Genomic DNA, 27,288 nt, shown 5'->3' on the forward strand with positions numbered 1-27,288 from the left:
TGGCTTTGCCACTGGGGGAGACACTGGAGAGGGGATTGACATTAAATGAATGGCATTCCGTTACTATGGATTCCATTATGTGTACAACAGCCTCCTTCTGTGACCCCGGACAAGTGAGTATTTTTCCACAAGTTGTTCAACCTTAGCATGAGAGGGAGGAAGGGGCTGAGATAGCATCTTCTTGCTTCTGTCAACAAGTTCTTTCGTGTTGATACCTCTCTCCAAAATAACTATTTCATTGAAATAATCAACAACAACCTGCAAGGAATGAAGATGCGTATTCGACCAAGATTTCTTGGGCATCTTTTGCGTGCCAGACGCCACAATGGGTAGTCATCATTCGGCAGCGCTTATTACTTGCTCAAAAAACCTGAGGGACGTGTTCCGCCCCTGTTTTACAAATGAGGAAACTGAGGCACATAGGAAGCATCACTGCAGGATCTCCTGACGTCAGTAAGTGTTTTAGTACAGCACTCTTGCGGGGGGCAGGAGGCTGAGCTGTCGCCCACGTGGCCATGCCGGGGGGCCAGGCTGACAGTCACTCTCCCTCCAGCACTCGGCTCCCAGGTCTGGCTGGGGGGAAGGCCGCAGCTGGCTGGAAGGGAAGCACCGTGACAGAAGTGCACGTGGGAGTCAGGGGTGTGTTCCTTCCTCTCGTGTTGTGCCAGAGAAAACTTCAGTCCCACGACCACACTCGGTAGAGGGTCTACTTTTGTTCCCGATATTAAGGGGCTCTTGATTTTGGCGACACAGACCATAATCCCTTCCCTGAGTGAGGCTGCACCCTGAGGTTCTGTCCGGCTCTAGCTCATATGCAGGCGTGCGCTCTGAACGTCCCCTGCGGTCGTGGTAGACGCCATCGCCAATGCAAGGCCGTTTCTCAGGGTTAGGCACGAAGGATGCACTGTAAGGGCAAGGTCACGGTTAATCTTAAGGAAACCCTCTTAGGTGACCAAGGGCATGAGGGAGGGGAGGGTGGGGACAGTCAGAGCAGCGCAGTCCCCTTGTCCCTGCCCCAACTCACGAGACTCCTGCCGCCCCACCCTGGCGCCTCCTGAGCACATCACCTGCCCTGTGAGTTGTACTTAACTCACGCCAGTTTTGAGCCCGGGGCCTTTTGCGAAGCAGACGACAACTCAATTCTCCGAAACAAATGCAGTACGTATGTCGTGAGTCACGTGCAACTCAAGTGCTGGGTGTGCAAACGTGGATTCTAGCGTCGCCCGAGCTGCATGTAAGCCATGCACAGCAAACAATAAAAAAACAGATTTTTCGTTAAGTTAGAATCGTTTTGTTTTCGAAGTTTTTATTCTATTTTCGTCATAAAACATCGTGCCCCCCCGTGGAAAAAAACTTTTTATTCTAGCTGGGCAGTGAGTGTGTGACACGCTGCCCAAGAAGCCTTGGCAACGCCGGTGCCACCGTGAACCGTCCTCGAGAGGCCACAAGGGGTGGGCACGTGCATCTTTGCTGTGGTCTGCAGAGCATCGGCCTGACCTTGGCTTCCAGGTGACATTGGAGAAAGGAGGAGACGCTGGGGCTTGGGGAAATAACACTCTCTTTAGGGCAGACGCGTAGCAGACAGAACCGAACTCTGGAAACTCCTTCACCCAGGATTCCTTCCTGGCACCCAGGAAACCGGGTGGACGGTGAGGACAGTGAGCTGGATCCGTGAGGAGCACGATGGCGCGTCAGACGGGGGAGGCTGCACGTCGATGCCGAGAGACAGCCGGGTGACCCACCGGGTCTGCGCCCTGGCAAATAAAGAGGGATTTGCTTCATTTCAAAACTGTTCTCCAGTTCCCTGGCCCTTTCCTAAGGCGACAGTGCACAACTTGAGTTATTTTTTGTTAAAAAAATTTGAATGAAAAACTTCATGCCATGTATCCCCCCATCTGCAGTAGCCCTGCTCACCGCCGTGTGCAAATGCGAATGTTCAGGCCACGAGGTGGCTCAGGCCTGTAATCCCAGCACTCTGGGAGGCCGAGGTGGGAGGATTGCTTGAGCCCAGAAGTTTGAGACCAGCCTGACCAAGAGCAAGACCCTGTCTCTACTAAAAATAGAAAGAAATTATCTGGACAACAAAAAACATATATAGAAAATATTAGCCAGGCATGATGGCGCATGCCTGTAGTCCCAGCTACTTGGGAGGCTGAGGCAGGAGGATCGCTTGAGCCCAGGAGTTGGAGGTTGATGTGAGCAAGGCTGATGCCACGGCACTCTAGCCCGGGCAAGAGTGAGACTCTGTCTCCAAAACAACAACAACAAAACAAAAAATGCAAATGTTCCCTTATGCTTTTGAAATACATTTTTTTTGTAATTTTGAAAAAATAAACTTGCAAAACAACAACAACTTTAACTGAGTGCTTTCATTTACAAAATATTTCCCAATGTTTATGCTGATGACAATCTGAGAAGTAGCCAGGCAGGGGTTTTAACTCCTGCCACTGTCCACAGAAGGACAGAGGGCTGATGTGCCCAGAGGTCCCTGGTCTAGTGTGAAGGGCAAGCGCCAGGCAGGACGCGGCCTTCACCCCCCACACTGTGCTCCCGGCCTCGCCTCGCTCTGCAGCGGGTCAGGAGCTCACGGTGGCTCCCAGGAGAGGGACGGAGAAGCTTGCTGGTGCCCTGTCCCCAGCAGCTCGAGCCGGGGCCTCCAGAGAGCCACCCACGGGCAGCCCTGTTGATGTAGGATCCTGCCTCACCGTGGAAGCAGAGGCTGGACCAGAGAGGCCAAAAAGGACCAGAAATGACATCCTGGTGAAGACCCACTGCAGCTCCACAGGCAGGTCCTGCCACCAGAGCAGGGCTGCCAAAAAGAAACATTCTTTTTTTTTTTTTTTTTTGAGACAGAGTCTCACTCTGTTGCCTGGGCTAAAGTGCTGTGGCATCAGCCTAGCTCACAGCAACCTGAAATTCCTGGGCTCAAGTGATCCTCCTGCCTCAGCCTCCTGAGGAGCTGGGACTACAGGCATGCACCACCATGCCCGGCTAATGTTTTCTATATATTTTTTGTTGTGCAGCTAATTTCTTTCTAATTTTAGTAGAGACAGGGTCTCGCTCTTGCTCAGACTGGTCTTGAACTCCTGAGCACAAATGATCCTCCCACCTCGGCCTCCCAGAGTGCTGGGATGACAGGTGTGAGCCACCACGCCCGGCCAAAGAAACATTCTTATCTGGTCTTCAAGGCCCCACAGCCCCCGCCCCTCCCAGCACCGCCTGGTCCGCAGTAGCCGAGGTCACTCTGAAACTGTGTGTGCTCAGAAACTGTGTGTGCTCATGGACGCGTCGGCCTCGCAGCCCGGTGGAGACGCAGTCTTAGCACCCTTCTCCACCCTAATTTTGATCTGGAAAGGTCAAAGCCACCATGTGGCCCTGCCTCCCTTGCCGCCTGGCCAAGTGCACATCTTGAGTGAGGAACGGCATACGCACACCGATGTGGGCCGGGGACCGTTCTGGTCCCCTCCGTCAGCGGAATGCTGGTCCTGCCCCCAGAGCATGCCCGTCACTCAGTTTCGGTCCTTCCCTGATTGCTTTGTTACTGTGCCTTTTAGCAGCTCATCCGACTTCTCCCCCATCAATCATCCAGTCCGAGGCTTGGTGCCAAGTGTCTGTAGATCCACAGTGACTAAACTGGAATTCGAAAGCATCCAGATGCCACCTTTCTGCCAAGGTAGCAAGGACAATGGACACGCAGGACACGTGCTCCTCGCCTGACGGGGAGGTTACGTCCTGACACACCCATGCAAGTGAAAAATATCCCAAGTTGAAATGCGTTTAATAAACCCATCGTGGAGTTGAAAAACCAGAAAATCGTAAGCCCGGGCTCATCCTTCAACTAAAAAGCAGAGAGCAGAAACAGCTGCTGTGTGTGTCTGTCTGCACCTCGGATCAGCCAGCGCTGCCCGGCTGTGAGCCCGGAGCTCAGTCAGGGGAGCTGCCCCCCTTCCTCTTCCCCCCACTCCTCCTCTCCCCTCCTTCCCCTTCTCTCTCCCTTCCCTCTGTCCCTTTCTCTTTCACTCTTTCTTCTTTCTCTTTCTGTCTCCCCCTTTCTCTCTCTCCCTCCCCACTGTCTACCTTCATCCTTCCCTTTTTCCCTCTTTCTTTAAAGTAGTGCCAGAGTCACACATTCCAGGGCTCTGGCATCCCAGAAGGAGAGAGGGGCCGGGGGCCCTGCAAGCTCTTGCTCAGCCAGCCCGGCCAGGGCTGTCCCTCCACCGCCCCGGCCTCATTTCCTGTGCACAGGAGGCCTCTGCTGGAGGAAGCAGAACTTTGCACAGTCACCCAACAGCTGGCGTGTCTCTGCTACTTTAGTTTTCTTTTTCTTTTTCTTTTTTCTTTTTTTTTTGCTTCTATAAAATTGCAAAGAACCTTACAAAAAAGGAATTAGAAACTTCTTCAGCTGTGTCTGAATTTTTCTCCTTCGACTCAGGTCATGAAGCCCGGTGATTATTTTCCCGTAGCAGAGAAGCCCTGCATTGCGCTTCCACTTTGGCACCCCCAGGCCTGATCATCCCAGCCGCCGCCAGCCTCGCCCTCCGCGGAGCTGGCCCTCAGCCCGGCGCGCCCTGGCCTCTGAGTCGCCTTCAGACTTGCTCCTCCCCGCGTCGCTGTGAGACAGGTGTCGCCATCAGCTTCACCCTTGAGAGCAGGAAGCTGAGGCTCAGAGGTTAGCGCCGGGCCCAAGGCCGGTGCATACGTGTTGGAGCCTGAATATCGGAGGTTCACTGTCAGAGCACGCGCCTGTGGCCACCGCTCCATGCACACACATGTGCACGCACACATGCACACACACACATGCACACACACACGATTTGGATCTTTTTTTTTTTTTTGAGACAGAGTCTCGTTCTGTTCCCCAGGCTAGAGTGCCGTGGCGTCAGCCTAGCTCACAGCAACCTCAAACTCCTGGGCTCAAGCGATCCTCCTGCCTCAGCCTCCCGAGTAGCTGGAACTACAGGCATGCGCCACCATGCCCGGCTAATGTTTTCTATATATATATTTTTAGTTGTCCATATAATTTCTTTCTATTTTTAGTAGAGACGGGGTCTTGCTCTTGCTCAGGCTGGTCTCCAACTCCTCCTGACCTCAAACGATCCACCCGCCTCGGCCTCCCAGAGTGCTAGGATTACAGGCGTGAGCCACCGCGCCCAGCCCCAATTTGAATCTTTGACCAGGCAAAATCTCATTCGTTATGTTTGCAAGTTGACCAGTTAAAAATCTTTTAGTTCAACTATCAAAACTGTGGCTCGGGGAGCGTGCCAGTCACCCAGCTGTGGCTTGAGATCTCATTATAAAAGAGCCTGGGTCCTTCCTTACCCCACCGTGGCAAGGACTGTCCCCACAGCCGTCCTTACCAGAGACACCGTGGCCACTGCACCATCCCGGTGCAGGGACGCAGGTGACCCGGCCCCTTGGCTGGGAGGAAACCCAGGTGCCCTCACTGCCCAGGTGTCTCACCTCAGAGCCCCGGGCCCCAGCTGGGGGGCTGCCTTTGGTTACAAAGTGACAATACCTGACAGCGATGGGCAAACAAAGGCTTTAAAAAAACATCATCATAAGAACACCAGCGCTAGACTGATAGTTTATATGACACCTGCCCCTATTTAAATGTTAGCATGCAATTCAACTTTTTTTTGAGATAGAAAAAATTTGTATTACTAAAAATAAAATAAATGGAAATATCACTGAAAAAAGGGTTATAGACTGTCTGATTCCATTTATACACTATTCTTGATGTGACAAAATCATACTGGTGAACAGATCTCTGATTGCCAGGAGTTAGATTTGGGGGTAGGATGCGACCATCAAGGTGTAACTCAAGGGAGTTTCACTGTGGTGATAAAACGGTTCTGCATCCTGACCGTGGTGATGGTTGCGCGGGTCATAGAACTATAAACACACACACACATACACACACATGCACACACACACATACCACATGAACACACATGCACATGCACACGCATACACACAGGCACACACATGAACACACATGTACACACATACACACATGCATACACATACACACATGCATACACATACATGCATACACATGCACACATACACACATATACCACATGCACACATGCACACACATGCACACACATACACACACACACGCACACACATGCACACATGCACACACATGCACACACATGCACACTCACACACACATGCACACACATACACATACATGCATGCACACACATGCACACATACATACACACATGCACACACACACACATGCACATACCACAAAAGAAGTCCACGTAAAACCTGGTGAAATCTGAGTAAGACGTGTGCCTTGGAATGTATCATACCATTGTCCGTTTCCTGGTTTTGACAATGTTCTCTGGTTGCCTAAGATACTATCAGCAGCAGCAATTGGGTGAGGGGACAAGGGACCTGTCTGTACTATTTTTGGAATTTCTTGAGTGAGTCTAAAACCATTTCACAATAAGAAGTTATAATTTTTAAAAATCAGTTGTAACAAATTTTAAAAAACGTCCTAGTCTCCAGCCTGTCTGACGTCAGAGCCAGACCCCATGACGGCCACACGGCTCCAGGGGGAAGCGCCCGTGTCCCGGCACAAACGAGGGGCTCTTGCAGCCACTGGAGATTCCTTCTGTCTCCTTAGACCCGAGAAGGAAAAAACACAAAGCAAGAAACAGCTGATTAAGATAACTGTGACATTTGAGGTGGGATAGTTGTAACAGATTTTATATACTGTTTCAACTCTTTTAGGATAAATCCCACTTGTTTTTTGTGTAATGGTCCCAAAACACATTAAGAATTCTCCTTGCTAGACTTTTACATCTGTATTCAGACATCACCTTTTTAAAACGCAGTTTGGGGCATGATTTGCTGGCGAAATAGGACCTACATCTTCAAGATGCCCAGGCAGGTGGAGGGGACCCAGGTCCCCGCCTCCCCTTCCTGGCACTTGTCCCCAGCTCCCTGGCAGGGCCTGGTCACAGCCACCACCAGTGCTGCGCAGGCTCAGCTCTGCCACCTCGAGAGGCGCTTTGATGGCTTAACACGGAGGCCACGACGATTGTAGTCGTAATAGCTCACATCTGCTGAGTGGTGAGTGTGTGCTGGCAATAATCTTCCCGATTAACCTGTGAGGCCGGTACTGTTATCACCCGCACCTTTTACAGACCGACTGCGCGTGAGTTGTGTTTAACTCAGGCTAGTTTTGAGCCCGGGGCCTGGGGAAGCAAAACCCTGCAGTTGATGTGTGCAAACCTTACTTGTTGATATTCTTATTGGTACAATTAATATCAACAATTTAATTCTAAAAATGTGGATCGCATTGCATACAACTCACATACAGAAAACAATAAAAAATAACACATTGGAAAGGATCGTTTTAATAAAACACCGTGGCCCTAAGAAAAAAAAATTTTTGTAGTGTGGCTGTCAGTGTGTTAAAGAAACTGAGACACAGACTCAGGGACTTGTATCCCATGTAGCCCCCCAGGGGTGGATCTGGGACTCAAACACGAGTGAAAGGGGTGGGTGGTCTTGTCGTCTTCTTGCCCGGGGCCTTTTTGAGTAACCCTGGAACAACTCTTCTGTAGCGGCAGCCACTGTTTGAGAAGCTTTTGTCCTTCTGTTCTCAGGCTGCGTCAGTCCCGCTGTCCTCTTCCTCTCACCTCTCCCCCCCGCCCCCCCACCGCTCCCCGCGGTCATCAGAGACCTTCAAGGCCAGGTATAAAGTGCGGCTTGTGGAGTCTGAGGCCCCTTTTCAAGTTTCCGGAGTTTATGCGGAATATTGGGGCCGACTGGGAGATGAAGTGTTAGGATGGATCGTCCCTTTCCTGGGATCAAGATCGAAATTAGTAAAGAGGCGAAAAGTTTCAGACAGTTGCAGAAGAAAAAAGCGCTGGATTTTCATCTTGGCTGCGAGTGAGTTACGCCTTCTGGCCCCGCAGCCTTCCAGAAGGTGTGCAGGCGGGAGGGGCTTCTGGAACAGCCGGCCACGGCGAGACAGAGAAGAGGAAGGAGGAACCGGAAATCCGAAAGAGAAACATCTGGAAAGGGAAGGCCATGGGAGAGCCGGGGGAAGGAGTGGCATGAGGCAGGCAGGGAGAAGACCAGAAAGTCCAGCAAGTTTAGAGAAGCTTGAAAGTGGAGGACGTGAGACCCTTTGCCGGCCAGCGGGGACAGGGTCCGAGCAGTGGGGTCATGATCAAGCGATCCATTCTCGGGCCAAATTTCCTGGTTGTGTAACTTACTAAACATTTGGATTGTTGGTCAGTGAGTCCCAAAGTTCCAAACAAATGTTGCCCATGTATTCACCGAACGTTTGGGATGGGGTCAGCGAGTCCCCAAGTTCTGACTGCAGGTTGAAAAGGATGCTTTGGGGGTGGTCATATGTTCCTGTGTCACTCTGGGAGGGCGTCCCCAACTCAGATGACTGCTGGAGTTCTGATCGGCCCTCAGGCGTCCCCAGAAACCTGAGTCAGACCAGAACCTAGTGATCTGGGCCAGAGAGGGGCGTCCCCAACCTCTGACTCGGACTGTGTCCTTGAAGTCTTCCCCAGAGCGGGCGTCCCTGGGTCTGGATGAGGACCGAGGGGGACAGTGTCCCCGGGAGAGGGTCAGGCCGCGCCCCTCACGCCGCCCTCCCGAGTGCCGGACTCCGCGCTGGTTCCCCTTGACCAGAGCTTCGACTCTCCGCCTTGCGCCTGTGACCAGTCCCAGAGTTGCCAGAGACCAAGTGTGACTCACCGAACGCCACGGTTTGAAGGCACCAAGAGGGACGTCCTGGGAACTGCAGAGGGAGCAGTTTCAGGACTGAAGCAGCTCCCCGTCCAGGGGCAGAAACATGAGAGACTGAGACTGTCCCGCACGGGCGGAAGGTGACGTCTCCCTGTGTGGGGGCAAAGTGCTCCTGCGGCCACCAGTCCCCGCTGTCCTCCCCCCTCTGCCCCCCTTTCGCTCTCTCACTCTGTCCTTCCGAGGGGATGAACTTTTTTCACTTTTCTGTATCTCAATCTCTGAGTGAGAAACCTTTCCACCTGCCGGGCTCTCCACCCTAACAAGTGTCTGGCTGCCAGCCCTGCACTGTGACTGCAGGGTCATTGAGGACGCTTTTTTTTTTTTTTTTTTTTTGAGACAGAGTCTCATTCTGTCACCCTGGCTAGAGTGAGTGCCGTGGCGTCAGCCTAGCTCACAGCAATCTCAGACTCCTGGGCTCAAGCGATCCTCCTGCCTCAGCCTCCCGAGTAGCTGGAACTACAGGCATGCGCCACCATGCCCGGCTCATTTTTTCTATATATATTTTTAGTTGACCAGCTAATTTTTTCTATTTTTAGTAGAGACAGGGTCTTGCTCTTGCTCAGGCTGGTCTCGAACTCCTGACCTCGAGCGATCCTCCCGCCTCGGCCTCCCAGAGTGCTAGGATTACAGGCGTGAGCCACCGCGCCTGGCCAAGGATGCTTTGGATGTAAAATCAGAACACCTGGTTACAAGTGCATTAAACAAACAGGGCTTTTTTTTTCCCCGCACATTATAAGCCCAAAGTTGGACGGCTGCAGGGTTAGTTTAGCAGCTCAGGGTTTCTGACATTCCCTGTGTGTCGACAATGTTTCTTCAAGGTCACAAAAGGCGAGTAGCAGGTCCTCGGACAGCGGCGTCTGCACTTCCCCCGACGGCAGAGGGTGGCTCAGCAGGTCCGTCTCGGCCCGGCAGGGAAACCTTCCTGCAGAGACGCCGTGCTGGCCGCCAGCTCATGTTGCATTGCCCGAACCCTGTCCCAGGCCCAGCCCCACGCCGACCACGGGCGGAGGGGCACAGGGTCAGTGTACAGGCCCTGACGCAGTCCCCAAGGCCGGACACGGCCACCTCCGTGCGCAGAGCAGGGTCTGGCCAGCAGGCGGCCGCAGGGAGGTGCCCACCCCAACTACCGAGGGTGTGGGGACCCCCGCCCAGGACCCTACAGAAGCCATGGTGAGTAACAATAACAAAACAGGAATAAGAGTGTTGTTCCCACATATGTTATGAGGCAGGAATGAGTACTAGTTCTCAAACAGAAATGTCTGTGTTCCAGAATGTTCCATTTCCTGAGAACTCCAGGTGACTTGGGTATGACTGCGTCATTGTACTCACTCACTGCGGAGCGGGATGTGGCACCGGGGGCACTCGGTCATCTTGCTGAAAGGCTGAGACCGACCTCAGGGGTGAAGCTGCATTACGCTGGCACCTTTCCTGTCATGGCAGGAGGGACGTCTGTGGGACACGGGACAGTGACGCCAGGCCCTTAGCCCCCCCGTCCAGTGGGGACCGCCCAGGCTGAGCCAGCCTGGCTGGGGCACTGTCCCCTGCTTCTCCTTCCTTATGTGTTAGACACAATGAAGGTCTTCAAAGACTCGTTTCTCAACTGAAAAAAGTTTTTCATTTATTAACATAAACTTTCCAAAAAGACTCTCCTGAAGTGTTGAATGCAGTGGCCTTATCTAGCGCAGCTCCCGACACTGTCACCTCAACCTTGCAGGACTCATCACCAGCCGGAATCGCCCTATTTGTTCACCTCCTTGTCTCTCTCCCTACAGCAGACGGTCCACGAGAGCAAGGACTCGTCTGCCGTCCTCACTGCCATTCCCCGGTGACAAGGACAGTACCTGTAGGACAGTGGCCCGCAGTAAACGCTGGATACACGGATGAATAAATCCTTGTTAGAACATAAATGCATCTTAACACCTGTCTTACCTGTGATTCTTAGGGTTTTGTGCATCACTCTGGCTCCTACTTCTGATGAACCAATTAAGAAACAAGAATCCCCTCATTCACTTTTCTGCCAAATGCTTTTGATTTCGTGTGTTTATTGAATTGCTAAGATGGCATTCAGTCTCTGGGAATATTTTCAAATGCTAAGAATCTCCCACACAAACAATGCCTACTTGTTTTTCCTCCTTGAATCTTACACGATAGGGAATAAGTTTCATATCTGAGAGCCAGAGGTAGCCCAAGAGAACATTCTTTCTGTCTTCAGGTCTTTGTCCCTTTAGGAATGTTTGGGAAACATCTTTATTTCTCCTGCACTCTAGTTCACCTTCATTCCAACAGAGGACAGAATCTATTTATTTTCCAAGTGACTTCTAGGTTGAAAATATCTCACAATGAAAAGTCAAGTAAGAAAAAAAAAAAAGAGAAAAAATCAAGAGTTTTAGTGTACGTGAATGAGAAATGACCACTTCTGTTGTTCTCTCGGTTCTAAAACAGGCAGAGACAGTCCTGTGAACTGACCCCTTCCTCTCTCTGCAATGTGCTTTGCAAGAGACCTGCAGAGGACCCGATCCTGGTCTTTCCGTTCTCTCTGTTGTTTGCACAACTACGAACAGAAAAACCTCAGAAACCGCAAGCTAAGAGCAAGTGTATCAGACTCCAGTCCGGTAAATGTGGCAAAATAAATCTATTACGGTGGTAGAAATGATTAATGTCACTGCCACACAGGGACTGTGGGGAGCGTTTTGACTGGGGTCCTACAGCAATACTAACGTGCGTGCACAGCACAGCCCTCTCGTTTTATAACTTGTTGTCAGCATATATTTATGTTCATTCATTAATTTATTCTTCCTCTACACATTATTCCTTTCTGATCTCTTTTTCAGAAAGAATTTGCCCTTCAGACTTTATCATTTGCCTGTATTTGCTTCACTTTTACTGTTGCTTTCAGGCACTAAATCGGTGATGATGATGATGTTAAAAATACAACCACCACTGATTGAGCATTTGTTTTGTTCCACACCCTATTTGTTTAGTCCTCACAACGACCTTTGAAGGTGAGAGATTGTCATCTCCATTTCATAGCAATTTATAATTAAATAATATAAATAAAATGATTTAAGCTCAAGCTCACGGGAGTGCACCTTGCTGCCAGGATCAACAGGTTAAATCCAGTTCGTGGGCTTTGAATGAGGAAGCTCATCCGCTCCGCCCAGATCTGACGCCCACACCATCACAGGTGATGACGCCCCAAAACCTCCAAACTGACCACACTGACGTCCATTTCCATGTGAGCTTAGTTTTCAAAGAAGGATCACTCAGACAGCCTTTTAAAAAAGTTGTTATTGCTTAAAGAATATTTTATAACAAAGCCCACAAATGAAAAAAGAATCCGACTCAAAAAAGTAATCAAATGGCAACAATCAACCCCCCCAAACTGCCAGCGTGGCCACCACCCAGAAACTGCCATCGTGCAATTTGAGCCTCCTTTCCCTCCAGAAATAACAAAGCCCTTCATTTTAGTATTCAGCATCTCTCCAAGCTCACGACGGAAGGCCCACGTCACCTTAAAAACCTTCCATCTGGTTCCGCAGATCCTGCCACGGCCACATGCCCGTGACTCCCTGAAGGGCCCTCTGGTGACAGTGGGTTCGTGGGCTGCTGATGCGGGAGGTCCCGGCACAGATGCGAGAAGGCCCGGGCACAGGCTTGCTGAGGACGTGCCCTGCAGACACAGCCGTCCCCGGACGTGCTCACGGCTCGGATGCGTGGCCACGAGCGTGCGGGCCTCTCGGCCTCTCCAGCCTGTCCCCGGTTGTCCTCCTCTCCCGCCAGGGCTGTGGCAGTGGCTCATCCCAGCGCCCCCGGACACGCAGCCTGGGGTCCCTCAGTACAGGTCCGCCAGGGAGGTCACCTGGAAAGACCGCTCCAGCTCACGCTTGCTGGTGGGCCCCCAGGGGTAAAACGACACGCGCCGCGTCTTCTCAGTCATGAGGAAACCGTTGTCGCTGAATCTCCCTGGGACGCTTCCCACATCCAACCAAACAAAGGGAGCGACCGCTGAGGTTTCCAGATCAAAAACAAACGTGTCGCCTTGCCGGGAGATGGTGGCCTGAAAGAAAGAGAAGCGAGGGCTGAGGGAAGAGCTGAGGCGTCGGCGGATGTCACCTGCCAGCGGTCACGTGGCACGTGAAGGACGCGCTTCCCGCAGCTGTGACTCTGCGGCTGCCGACCCCACGGATTCCCCGCAGCCCTGCAGGGCCGAACACCGCACGGAAAACGATCACACGCGTGGAAAACGACCATATTGTAGTCTCAAGCCAAGGACGTATCTGGTCTCCGATTATTAAGGAGAACATTGCACAAGGAGCCCAAAGCTTGCTCTCCTTTACGGTTTTTCTCCGAGTATCATCGAGACAGGGACATTTTGCAAAGGGCTGGGTGGATTCAACGACTTTCTAAGGCTCCGTCTGGACGCAGCTGCAAAGCGCAAGGGCGGAACTTGCATCCGCGGCTCCTGAGAAGCTCCAGCCATCTAGAAAGAGCCGGCCAGGCGTCTGCAAAGCTCTGCTGGGACAGCGTCCCTTTTGTTACACAGCCCAACAGTCACATCGTTGGCAGTTTCAGCCTGTGCAAACCCACGCAGCATCGGCAGCAAGCGGGCGCGCAGTTGAGACCAGAGAGTCCCCGCTCCACGAGTGACCGCGGGCCAGCACCCTGGCCTGCCACACCCTGCACACGCCACGCCACGCGGCTCCCGACCCAGACGCCACCCCGTGGGGCTCACCGTGTGCGTTACGTGTGACATGAAGAGTTTCAAAGGGCAGTTTTTACTATCTATAATTTAGCCTTGCACACTTGTATGTTTATCATTCAGGACTCTGAGTTATAAACAAGAAAACCTGTATTGCTAGAAGAAGAAAAGAAACTTAATAGAGTGTATCAGGTAGCTCTTGAGGGTCAGAGACCCGAGCTTGAGGTCAGACGTCGAATCACACCACCCCGCTGTTCCAGCGAGGACCCCAAAGCAGCCACACGCGTGAGGCTCATGTGGTTCACCCCGGGATGCTGATCAAGCAGCCTCAGCTGCTGCTACTCCAAGGTCAAGGCCAGAAAGGACTCTTTGGAGTGGAAATCTCATCTTGTACGTGTAACTGCAGAGCCCAGGGTTTAAGTTTGTACTCCCCGGCTTCAGGGAGACAGGCAGAGCAAGTTTCTGGCATCTCTTTTGGGATAGTATAGCAGGTACCCAGCACCTATTAAGCCCAAAATAAACGTTAACTGACATTATTATTACTATTATATCTCATTAATAACAAATCTCATTGAAACCCAAATGAGGTAAAACAAAGAAAGAAGCCATACTTCTCTCCCACCTCCAACTATCTTGAGGTAATGAAGGGCTAATTTAAGGGGAAAAAATTGTTTTTAGACAGGTGTGGTGGCTCACACTTGTGATCCTAGTATTTTGGGAGACCAAGGCGGTAAGATTACTTGAGCTCAGGAGTTTGAGACCAGTCTGAGCAACAGCGAGACCCTGTCTCTACAAAAAATAGAAAAACTAGCCGGGCATGGTGGCACACAATATTGTCCCAGCTACTTGGGAGGCTAAGGCAGAAGAATCACTTGAGCCCAGGAGTTTGAGGTTGCAGTGAGCTACGATGATGCTATGGCACTCTAGCCTGGGTGACATAGCAAGACCCTATCTCAAAAAAAAAAATTTGTTTTCAAAATCCTAAGTTTAGAGACCACACATTTCTCCAGTACATTTTTCTGGAAAAAAAAATACATGTTAGTGTATGTCATTTCCTTCAAATCTGTTCTATATCAGTTGTTACAGATAACAGATTTTTATTATATGACTATTTGGCTATTAATTTGGAAAAAACATAAGGTTTCAGTTGCTAGGCTTCTTTCTAATAAAATGCCAGGATTAGGTGTGTTTATATGATTACGTCAAAAGTAAATGTAGAAAATCTTTTTCAATGCAGTAAAAGTTTAAAACAAATTTTAAATTTGCTAAAAACAGGGAATGAAACTTCATAAAAAAAAATTTCCCATTACTGTGTGCAGAGGGAAAAGGAAGGAAAGGTTTTCAATCAGCTAGACAAATTTCAGATTCTCTGGCTACACAATGTTTATAACAACACGTGCTGGTCGTCCCAGTTTTTTCCCAGCAAGCATAAGGAGAGTTGGTGGTTGAAGCAATAAAGCAAAGCAAGCAGAGTGAGTGTCAACAGACCCGACTGAATCAGAGGCAGATGCTTGTGCCGTGCGCAGGTGACCCGGCTATGGGGACTGGGGCTCAGCGCTTACTGTCCCGCACGGGTCCTCAGGCTGCGATGCCCCAGGCTTGCTGTGGAAATCGGGGACTACTCAGCGCAGCACCTAGAACAGAACCTGCCCCCAGGTGAGGTGCAGTCCGTGGTGACCCGCCACTGTGCCAGCCACCAGTGAGGGGGTGGTGGGCAGACGAGTGGCAGCCCCTGAAAATGCTCACAAATCCTACATTAGCAATAAAAACCATGTGGTCTTTGCCTTTAGTGGGAAAGAAGCCAGTCTTCCCCAGGCTCGGGTAAGCTCAGTGCCGGGGGAAATGCGTGCAGGGCAGGGTGCGGGGAGCCGCCCCAGGGGCAGGGGGGCTCCGGGAAGCCGCAACTGCAGCCGCCCCCCGCCCTGCGCTTACCGTGATATTGGCCTTGCGGAGCCCCGAAGCCTCCTTCAGGGAGGACAGGAAGTGGTAGTTGACTGGGCTCAAGAGTTGAAGGTCAGCTGAAAGGTAAAAGGCAAGCACGCATCTTTCTCGCGTGCAATTCCCGCATCTCAGCAGTGTAGACACGGGCTCCTTATAGAGGACAACAGCCTGCCCGGCCGGAATCACAAGGCGTTTGGTCACACGAGAGCACAGAGGCTGCAGGGAGCTCCACGCGTGGACTCTCACCTGGGGAGAAACAAGACAGAGTAAAAACAGACATTCTCGGCGACTATTTGTTTTAGAGAATAATAGTAGCAATAATAGCCGAAGTGGTGACGAGACCATGAAACCCGAGTTTTAATCCTGGCCCCACGGTTCTGTGACCGCATTAATCCACTTCCCCGTTTCCATTGCTCCGTACTGAGAACGAGGACAGTAACAGCATTAATTGCACAGGCTGCTGTGAGAATTTAAACTAATAATCCGTGGAAGGTGCGGCCCCTTGTACACGGTAATCATTCTAGAAATGCGCCCTATTTTCAGTGTTATTCGTGTCTTCCAAACTGTAGCCACCAAAGACTTTGAGTTTCTACTCTTTCTTTTTACTTAAATTTGTTTCAAATACAAGTTTATTCGTCCACATCCCCATTCTGAATAGTTTTACTGACTTAGACTTTAACATACCATTTTGCATCATTTCTTTTTGCAAACTTTGGACCCCTTCCAGCCTCCCATAATTACAAATAACCTTACATTTAAGTGGTACCTTACAGTTTATCTAATTTGCTGGCATCTATTTTATTCGCTATGCATAGAAATCCTTTAAAAAGGTAGGCTGCTATCATTTCACAGAGGAAGAAATGGAATTGCCAAGACATTAAGGGTTTTGCTGAAGGCCACATAACAAACAGCAAGAGCTCTAACCTGAACGTATGGATTCTGGCTGCAAATGGATGTCTCTGTTATTTTTCCCAGATGAAATATAACCAAACAACTGAGGAAATAATCTAAAAGTCTCCCCCTATTGTAGATAAAAAAAGATCCAAGGAACTTACCGTGAGTGTCACTGTGCGGTCAGAGTGAAGGTCTGACACGCCGTAGACATAGAACACACTTTGATCCTCAAAGCCCACTGGCAACAGGGGAGCAAAGAAATGGCGAGCAAAGTAATGCAGCATTTTCCACTTTCCTCCGTACTCTGCAAATGATCGGGAGCGTTAGGAGCCGGCCGGGGCCAAGCGGTCAGAGGGCCCACGTGGCCCAGCGGGATCCGCGCGCGGCTGTCATGATTCCAGGGAGCGAGCAACAGTGGGACGCACCCGCGTTTGTCAAGGGCTCTCAGCGTTCTGGACACTGTGTCCACCCCAGCAGGGTGGGGCAGGCACCAACAGCCCACTTGACACGGGAGGAAATGGAGGCAGTTGGTTCCGACATGCTGGAGGCAGGATTTTGAGTCCAGATCCGACTCCTACTAGCCTTTCCCAAACGCGATTCTGCTTTCAGGAGCTCAACACACCAAGGTTCCTTTTTACTGCACATGCATGAGGCAGGAAACCGGCAGCGGTAGCACCAGCAGGGAACACTTGTGCCAGACGTCCATTCACAGGACTGACTTAGAACTCAGAGCTGCCTTTTCCCACAGGCGTCAAACCCTCTGAGCAAACCACAGCAGCCACTGTGCAAGCACGGCTGGCAAGGTCAGATGGAGGAAACCATGGAAACCAATGACAACGACAGTTCCACAAATACAGTTAGAAGTTGTCAAGAATCTGTAAAATTCTGTGTCTTACTGACACATCTAGTGTGCTAGACCCATTAACTTAAAAATCTTTCAACATCTCCTTTTCTCAACATTTCCTCTATTTCAAAATGATCCTTCCCCACAAAGCACGGCATCACCAAGTAACTCCCCAGAGAGAGAGAGGCAGAGAGAAAAGGGGAGGGAGGTGCCAGAATGCATCGTGCAAGTTGCTGAGATAGAGGAACGTACTTTTGAAGTTCAGATAAAACTAATTTCTTTAGAGTTTTGCAAAATACCAACTCTCGGCACTTCAATCCCAACCCTCAGGACTTCCTCAAACGACGACGGGGCTGTGATGTGGTGTGGGGAGGCCTTTCCCACTGGATCTACACAGCGAACTAGAACTTGCATTTCGGAAATTTTCTCATAAATGGAAGACGGCTCAGGCCTGAGGTGACTTACACACCCACACGTGTGACGGCCCATGACGGGAGGAGACTTCAGACGTGTGGTTCCGGAGGTCAAGGCCACAAACAGAATACACTCCAGTGAACAGGAATGGAAGCAAAAGGTCTCCCTGACACATACCTGCTATGGTTTGAATGTCTCCTCCAAGACTCGCGTTGACATGTAACAGCCATCGTGATGGTGTTGAGAGGTGGGGACCCATTCAGAGGCGCTTAGGCCATGAGGGCTCCACCCTCCTGTAAATGGATTAATGTCCTCTTTGCGAGAGCAGGCTCATTATGAGGAGAGTGGCTTGTTATAAAAGCAAGCTCCGCCCTGTCTTACTGTCTGACTCCCTCAAGCTCTCTTGCCTTCCGCCTTCTACCACGGGCCAGTCAGTGGGTGCCCTCACCAGAGCCAGCGCCATGTTCTTGGACCTCCCAGATTCCAGAACCATTAGCCACATCAATTTCTGTTCGTTGTCAATGAACCAGTCTGTGGTATTCTGTTATAGCAATGGAAAACAGACTGGAACACCAACCTAAGGTAGTAATCAATAATAAAGTTGGGATACCAACAGAATACTCTTCATAACAGGCTAAAAATATCACGTGATTTCTGGCTTTACCATTAGCTCTGTAACTGTCCAAGTTTACAAACCAAGCAACATTCCCAGGTGGGCTTTTGTATTTGCAAAATTATAACCATAAACTTAGACTAATTTTTAAAAATAAAATACTGTCATGTGTCCCTGCTTAACAACAGGGATACATTCTGAAACATGCATTCTGAGGCAATTCTGTCACTGTGCAAACATCACAGAGTGTGCTTACATGAACCAAGACAGTCTAGCCTACTCCATACCTAGGCTACAGCCCATTGCTCCCAGGCTACAAACCTGCACGGCATGTTACCATACTGGATGCTGTAGGCAACTGTAACACCATGGTAAGTGTTTATGTAGCTAAATATATTTAAACATAGAAAATATACAGCAAAAACAATGCCATTGGCCAGGCGAGGTGGCTCACACCTGTAATCCTAGCACTCTGGGAGGCCGAGGCGGGAGGATTTCTCGAGGTCAGGAGTTCAAGACCAGCCTGAGCAAAAGTGAGACCTCGTCTCTACTAAAAATAGAAAGAAATGATTTGGACAGCTAAAAATATATATAGAAAAAAATTAGCTGGGCATGGTGGCACATGCTTGTAGTCCCAGCTACTCAGGAGGCTGAGGCAGTAGGATTGCTTAAGCCCAGGATTTTGACATTGCTGTGAGCTAGGCTGACGCCACGGCACTCACTCTAGCCCGGGCAACAGAGTGAGACTCTGTCTCAAAAAAAAAAAAAACACAAAACAAACAAACAAAAAAAAAACAATGGCATTATAATTTCAGGAGACCACCGTCATATATGTGGCCTAGCATCGGCTGAATGTTACGCGGTGCACGAGTGTATATGAGAGCTTACGGATTCTAAGTAGCTACTGATCTTGCTGCTATCACCATTTCCGGTGATAAGAGATGGCACATACCGCCCTCACCTGCACACACTGGAAGCAGTGGATTTATTCAGCCAATTAAACAGGCTACCTAGGGACTATGAGGCTGCCCAGAGCAGGAGCAGCTACAGCGTAACTTGTCACCGCTTCTCCCTGGTTCCTGCTCTCTAGTAAGTACAGGGAGCTGGTGACCCTCCGTGTGCAGCCAGGGTCCTGCCAGAGTTGAGAAAATGGCCAAACTCTCGATCTGCCGTCATGCCTTTATGCTGGGGTCTGCCTACAGTGATATTATGATATATACTGGGTTTTGTCCAGGGTTCCTGGCTCGTAACTCCCATTGCCCTTGCTACAGTCTTTTGTTATAACGTCGAGGCACTTAAGCAGGAGTCAGAAAACACAATCTGCCTCTCTGACCTTCTCCCTCCCTCCTTTCCCCTGCCCAAGGCAGGATTCTCATCTGATTACGGTCCTCAGAGTCTCATTTCAGAAGAGCTCCTGCCCCGTACCCTAGAGGAACAAACGCTGCACAGAGAGGCCAAGAAGAATCTGAGCAGACAGGACTTGCCAAGTTTCTCCGCTCAGCTGTCAGCATTACACCACACCCCTTCTGTGCAATCACGTTTCCACACAGCTGTCCCTCAGGCCTATCCAATGACGCCTCCATACAAGGCCCAAGAGACAGGGTTCGGAGAGTTTCTGGACAGCTTCACAGGGGAGGCCGGCAGGAGGGGGAGCAAGAAGTCACCCGCAGGCCCGGAGGGCAGCACCCCAACTCCACTGCGCTCAGGGCCCTGCCAGTCCTCACCCTCCATCTCTCTCCATCTGGCTTTTCACATGTATCTTCTAAAACACCTTTGTAAGAAGCTGGTAAACCTAAGTGTTTCTCTGAGTCCTGTGAGCCGCTCTAGCAAACAGTGGAACCCAAAGACGGGGCTGTGGGAACCCCAACTTGCAGCTGCCCGTGAGAAGTTCCGGAGCCCCTACTGGGAACTGCCGTCGGGGAGGCGAGTGCTGCCTCGTGGGACAGAGCGCTCAGCCTGCGGATCTGCCGTCCCCCGGGGGACAGCGTGGGCTGGAATTGGAGGACACCCGGCTGGTGTCACTGCAGAACTGCCCGCCTGACAGTGGCGCGAGACCCTCACACACTTGGCCACAGGGACCTTCTGTGTTGATTACTGTCGTGGAGTAAGGGGACACAAAAAGCACTTTGAGTTTGAGAGGTTTTTCCACAGACCTACCCTTCTGCAAAACTCATTAGAATAATCTGTTAAGTGCCTGCAACCATTTAAAGGAAGATCGACAAAAATTGGGCCCCTCCAATTTCTTGAATCAAACTTAGCTGCAAAGATCCAGAACTTCATCCACAGACAGAAAGCAGGGTCGGTCTCCAGGGGTCTCTGAGCAGTGTCTCCGGCACCCCGGGCGGCTTGTCCCCACAGCCCACCCCGATTCTTACTCGGTGCTCTTGCGTCTGCTTGGTGCAAAGAGCTCGGTCAGAGAAACTCGAGCACAGTCCGACGCCCGTAAGAGTCGCCCATTTGGCACCAGCGAAAGCACGTCTGGAATGAGCTCCTCTGGGTTTGCATTCGCAGCTGGTTTAAGAGCAAAATGGCCTTTTACTTTATGGCCTTGCCTCATTTTTGACTCAAACTATTGCTTATATTATATTATTAACTGAGCTTTGCTTCAGATAAGCTGTAGTGAAGGCCAAAAACTAATTATTATTCCTGAAATTTTTTTTTTTTTTTTTTGAGACAGAGTCTCGCTCTGTTCCCTGGGCTAGAGTGCATCAGCCTAGAGTGGCATCAGCCTAGCTCACAGCAACCTCAAACTCCTGGGCTCAAGCAATCCTCCTGCCTCAGCCTCCCGAGTAGCTGGGACTACAGGCATGTGTCACCATGCCCGGCTAATTTTTTCTATAGATATAATTTTAGCTGTCCAGATCATTTCTTTCTATGTTTAGTAGAAACAAGGTCTCGCTCTTGCTCAGGCTGGTCTCGAACTCCTGACCTCGAGCAATCCTCCCGTCTCAGTCTCCCAGAGTGCTAGGATTAAAGGCATGAGCCACCGCGCCCAGCCCTGAAATATTTTTTAATGTGCCAAAACAGATGGGATCAGTGAAATGCAAGCTCCACGCCAGCATCTCGCCTGCGGCTGAACTGGTTCAGCAGGTAACCTTTCCCAGTTGGGTTCTGACGCTCCTACCTGTCCTCCCAAAGCTAAATGGGCATCATAGAGGTGACCTCAGGGACTTCAAGGGGAGTCAGAGAAGGGGCGTGCACACTGAGCCGGGCTAACCTGCGCGGTTGGATTCTCCAACACAAAACAAGGGATGCTTAATCCATAATCCTTGGCCCTGGAAAGTCCTCTGAAATATTCAGACTTCTACGCAGTCATAGCAAGATGCATGGCTGATACCTTTGTGCATGAATCTATCCCCTTCCTTGCCTGCGGCTGTGACTCTGCACAGCACTGAACTGGTACTGGGCATCTCTTGGGCTCACGGGAAGACAGTCGGGTGGGCGGGTGGCCGCGGCTGCAGACGGGCTGTCCGACCCCAGGCCCTGTGCTCCTAAGCCCTGTCCCCGCCGCCATCGCCTGCTCTAGCTCGCACATGACGCTGAACACTCACCGAGAGAGGCCCAGGAAGGAGCCTGCCAGATGTCATTCAACTGCCAGTACAGCGCCCCCATGGTGCGCCCTCGCCCGGCCACCACCTCGCTTCGACTGCGCAGGTAGAACTCGGTCTCGGCCTTGACACACTGGGCCTGCACCACCTGGGTGGGGGACACAGTCACACACAGGCGTCACTGTTTGCTGGTCTAGAGCTGAGAAAGTCACAGGCTTGAGTTCTTTTAAAAAAACCAGTCTGATAAATTAGGGAATTTGACGAGCATTAGGAACATCGTTATTATACTAGATTTGTAACTGGCTCATTAGCGGATGGGAACCGGTTGTCTGTGACAGCGGGCTTGTCCAGGAGGCTTGGCGTTGCATTTGTTGTAACAGTGAGTGACAAAGGAAACACGACGGGGTGACAGGTAGTGCAGGCAATGAAGAAAAACAAGGATTATTATTCCAGAGCAGATGCTATGTGTAGTCAGACACTAAGTTTTTTCAATGATGGATTTTGCTAAAACATTCATAGCTATTTAAAAAACTTTTATTAGAAAAATTCTGCAGGAAAAATAACATTATTATTATGAATCTGATGTTATCCAATCCCTGACCCCTTTTTTCTAATCAAACAATTGTTTTTAGATCATGATTTCTGGTAATGTAAGATTTCTCATAAATGCAAATCCTTCATTATAGCAGGACAGATGGTAAACTGTAGCAATGAGACAGGGAAATTTAGTTCTTATTAAAGAGGCACTAAAGAACTTTACGCAGGACCCTTAATTACTGTCGTCATCACTGAAAAACCAGTCTCTTTTACTGCTGCTGTTCTGACACTGTACGTGTCACGTGCTCTTAGCTTGGCGTCGCACTTGGGAGGGTCTCGTGCACGGGCCACTGGGGAGCCCTGAGGAGGTGGCCAGAGGGGCAGGGATTTCAGCTGGAGGGCAGGCTGGCCTCAGAGTGGGCACAAATAAACTCAACTGTCAACAGGAACAGCACTAAGGAGAGGAGCGCCGTGTTAAGCGTCCACAGAGTAGGGAGTGGCCTGGCTGAGGAGTGAGGACTGGCCTAAAGGAAGAGGAAAGAGCAAAACAGAGAGGGCAGAACCTTCCAGCCAGGAAGGACGAGGTGGGGTGAGAGGAGACTGCGGGGCCGGCTGAGCACTAAGCAAGGCCCAGAGAGCCTGGCCCGGGCGGCCGGGAGCGACGGAAGAGACCCGGGGTGGGGGGGCCTTGGAGGCCACGCAAGGCTGGTAAAGGTGTCCCTGTGCATCCTAAAGGCAACTGCACGTCACAGAGAGCTTTTCAGCTGAAGGGTGATGTGGCCAGATTTGCATTTCCAAAAGCTGACTGGGACCACTGAGTGGGAGTGGACTGGAGGGGCTGCAGTGGGTGCAGGGAGACCACCTGACAGTATTAAAATCTTCCAGGCAAGAGGTGACATTAGCAGGTCGAGAGACGCTGTCTGGCTCAGGAACGCGACCGCTGGCACCACGGCGATGCCAGCTGCAAAGCAGCCCTGCAGAAAGCCAGATTCCCACGAGGCCAGAGGCAGAGCTGCCAGCTCAGAGTGACCACAGGACACGGCCCGAATGGGTCAGTCCAAAACCTGCGTCAGGGGGATGAAACAGGGAAGCAGACCTAAGAGCTGTTCTCTGGGGCAGTCAAGCTGATGCCAGCCAGACTCGGGACCTCCAGCCAGGCCCTTGTTAGAGCGCCAGCCTTGTCTGAACTGAACCAGAGAAGAGAGAGACGTATCTACTTCTAGGCCCAGACAGGTAGGCACAGAGCAATTCAATCCCTCGAGTAAGAACTCACATTTTGTTGAGTTGTACCAATAAGTGTTGTAGAGCAACTTCTAGAAAGTTCAGTGAAGATGAGGCAGCCAAGCAGCGAAATCTCAGTAGAGACAGATCTGGAGACTACACTGATTTTCAATCTGTGCCCCCTAGAGAGGTTCACCTCACATGGGCACGGGAAGTTACCCACTTATTTGTTTGGAAGATGTGATAGCATCTGGACTCATTTAAATCACCCCGAGCCTTCCAATCATGCCCCATCAGCCAAGCTAAAGGTGGCCTCTGGGCACAAAATCAAGCCAGGAAACCGTGCCAACCCAGCGCATACCCCCAAAGCTCCGAGGAACTGGAAATCTCTGTTCTCTCCCAGGATTCCTTCCTGGACAGTGAGCCACTGCTGCAGGGACCGTGTGTGACGGGCTCACTGGGGAAGAGCCAGGGCACCCCGCTGCGCTGATGAGGAAGAGGAGGGCAGTGAGGACTCTGGTCACCACACAGGGAGCGCTGCCGACCCAGCCCGGACAGGCCCGGACAGGCAACAAACGGCAACCACCACAACACCTGCTCTGGCTGCCAGCCCACATTCCGGAACTCCCAGGGCCCAAAATACCCCCAGAGTTGGGCCATTCCTGGTACACAAAAGAGGCCAGAGAACCTGCGACTTTTTGATATGACCCCTGGGGAACTAGGTTCAGCTCCGACTCGCGGGGGGCATGGAAGGAGGGCTCACTCAGTCTGCGACTGCAGGCACCTGCCCTGGATCCAGGTTTATAAAGCAGGGTGAGTAGGAGAAAAGCAAAAACCGGAATTCTGATGTGGGGACAAAATATCAGTGTATATCAGAGCAGGTCACGAAGTCATCTCTTTCAGGCAAAAATGAAAACTTCTAGGACAAAGTCACAACCTGTCGATAAAGTCATGCCTGTGCTAATCCGAGAGACAACTACATGCTTTACTGATGGCCTTAGAGGAACCAGCATTTTCTTCCTCTTCCTGGTAAACTTAATCTACTTTTCAGGGAAAAAACAATCTGATGAGCACCAAATCATCTGCATCACTCTAAATCCTGTTCCAATCTTTGTTAACACACATTATAATTCATATGCATTTATTATTTTGCATTTATTATTTATTATATTCCAGGTTTTTTCTTTAAATACAAGCACTAAGAACATTTTCTGTGCATATTAACTTTTTTCCCTCTGTGTTGTTTTCTTGTTTATTTGTTTGGTAAGAGTATATGGCAAAGCTTAAAGTCCTTGTTGCATATTTCCATGTCACGTTCCAGTCAAGCAAGCAGTTGCCAGAAACTGGAAGCCCCCAGGCTGAACTGGGCCCCACACTGGTTTTAACTGGCCCACACAGTGGACGCTTTTTGTTTCTTGTTGACGTGGTTGTTATTTATCGTCTTAAGTCAGGGCCAGGATGCTTCATTTGCCAGAACCCCAAGGAATCATCCTCATCATCCTCTCGTCTATTTAAATTACTTGCCTGGCCCCCCATAAACATTTGAGATTTCATTTCTCTAAACCACACCAATTTTCAGAATCTGGAAGATATAAATGTTTATTTCTGTATTTCCCCTCTAACATTAATCTCCTCACTGTAACTTATCTTTTCTGGTTTAACAGGTAAAAACTATTAATCCCTTAAAGTTTTCAAACTTTAAAAAATGTTTAAAAAGCAAAAGGACTCCTAACCCTCACTAGCAAAGAAAGAAGAAGGGCACTAGGTTGGCTCTATCTAGTTGCCTCTCTTACCTGAAATTAGCATGTAGGAGGATGACCAGCCTCCAGCACAGCACGGCACCCCCCCACAGACAGACAGCACCACGCCCAGCACGTGGCTGAGTCTATCCCAACCTGGGGTACCAGTCAAGGCTAATGGATGACACCTTTGTTCATAAAATGCACAAGGCTATTGCCCACTGCACTTTTTAAAGAGGTGTTGTACAATCCTAGTTCCCTGGGGGAAAATCTCTAGAACTGCCCCTTTCCCTTTAAAAACTGTACCTATATTTACACACCCACGCATCCTTTCCTAAAGAGGGCAATCTTTACATAGAAGAGGGACAAATGCGTGGTTATTTCCTAGGTTACTCGGTATCACTGTTAGTAGACAAATATTATTTCAGTTTTAAAAATATGCCTAGGCCGGGCGCGGTGGCTGGCCCTCTGGGAGGCTGAGGTGGGAGGATTGCTTGAGGTCAGGAGTCCGAGACCAGCCTGACCAAGAGCGAGACCCCGTCCCTACTAAAAATAGAAAGAAATTATCTGGACAGCTAAAAATACATGTAGAAAAAAAATTAGCCAGACATGGTGGTGCATGCCTGTAGTCCCAGCTACTCGGGAGGCTGAGGCAGGAGGATCGCTTGAGCCTAGGAATTTGAGGGTTGCTGTGAGCTAGGCTGATGCCACGGCACTCTAGCCCAGGCTAGAGAGTGAGACTCTGTCTCAAAAAAAATTAAAAAAAATATGCCTATTCTCAGCAGCTTGCTTGATTGCACTTAGGAAATCAGGCTCCTTAGAGGGACAGAGAGTGTGGTGAAAGGAAACTGACCCCGACACCAAGACCTACGTCCCAGTTCCAGCTTTGCCACTGGCGGCTGCTGGCTGTCTTCCAAAACCCCCATCCCCTTCTCCAGCGTGATGGAGTTCTAGCTGAGCTACGTTTTCCAGAAACACACCCCTCACCCTTGAAAGTAGGAGTAGCCATGTGACTAAGTTCTCCCAATATCTATATATTTTACTTACGTAAATTATCCTGACAATAAGAATCTCCCAATGAAGCCATTTTTGAAACTGGGATATAATTCACTTGCCATACAATTCACCCGTTTAGAGGTTATAATTCATTGGTTTTTAGTATGGTCACAGGGTTGTGCAACCTTCTTCACTATCTAATTCCACAATATTTCCATCACCCCAAAATGAAACGCCATACTAATTACCAGTCACTCCCCATTCTCCCCTCTCCCCAGTTTGTGGAAACCACGAATTTACTTCCTATTGCTATGGATTTGCCTATTCAGGACATTTCATACAAATGGTATGACACAATATGTGGTTTTTGTGACTGGCTGCCTTCACATTTTTCAAGGTGATTTGTTTTCAACAAATGGTGCTGGAAGAACTGGATATCCACATGAGAAAGAATAAATTGAGACCACTACCTCATACCATAGACAGAAATTAGTTCAAAATGGATCAAAGATCTAAATGTAAGAGCTAAAACTATAAAACTCTTAGATATAAAACATAGGTATAGATCTTATGACTTTTGATCTCACTTATATGTAGAATCTACAAAAGTCAAAGGTTCCTCCAAGCACATATCAGTACCTCATCCCTCTTTATGTCTGAATAATATTTCATTGTATGGATATGCTACATTTTGTTTATTCATTTGTCAGGTGATAAACATTTCGGTTGTTCCCACCTTTTGGCTACTATGGAAAATGCTATGAACATCTGTGTACAAGTTTTTGTGTGAATAGGTTTTCAGTTTTCTTGAGTATATATATGTAAGAATAGAATTGTTGGATCATATGGTAACTCTATGTCTAACTTTTTGAGGAAATGACAAACTGTTTTTCACAGCCGCTGGACCATTTTGTATTCCCATCAGCAACATATCAGGGTTCCAATTTCTCCTCATTCTTGCCAATACTTTTTATTTTTCTTTAAAAAAAATTGTAGATATCCTAGTGGTGGTATCTCGCTGTGGTTTTGACTTGCATTTCCCTAATGACTAA

General features: G+C 49.8%; 1 protein-coding gene across 2 annotated transcripts in view; it reads right to left on the reverse strand.

Moving 5' to 3' along the window:
• Nucleotides 1-12,060: 12,060 nt before the first annotated feature.
• MANBA (mannosidase beta) overlaps nt 12,061-27,288 on the reverse strand; it is a 114,628-nt gene continuing 99,400 nt past the window's right edge. For both annotated transcript variants that reach the window (XM_045536649.1, XM_045536648.1), the window contains 4 exons: nt 21,747-21,891; nt 16,486-16,628; nt 15,422-15,676; nt 12,061-12,847 (listed from right to left, as the gene is read on the reverse strand). In XM_045536649.1, the coding sequence (XP_045392605.1) occupies nt 12,623-12,847; nt 15,422-15,676; nt 16,486-16,628; nt 21,747-21,891 (768 nt within the window). In that variant the 3' untranslated portion in view covers nt 12,061-12,622. The remainder of the gene's footprint in view (nt 12,848-15,421; nt 15,677-16,485; nt 16,629-21,746; nt 21,892-27,288) is intronic.

Source organism: Lemur catta, chromosome 24 (genome assembly GCF_020740605.2).
Source record: "Lemur catta isolate mLemCat1 chromosome 24, mLemCat1.pri, whole genome shotgun sequence".
Lineage (NCBI taxonomy): Eukaryota > Metazoa > Chordata > Mammalia > Primates > Lemuridae > Lemur > Lemur catta.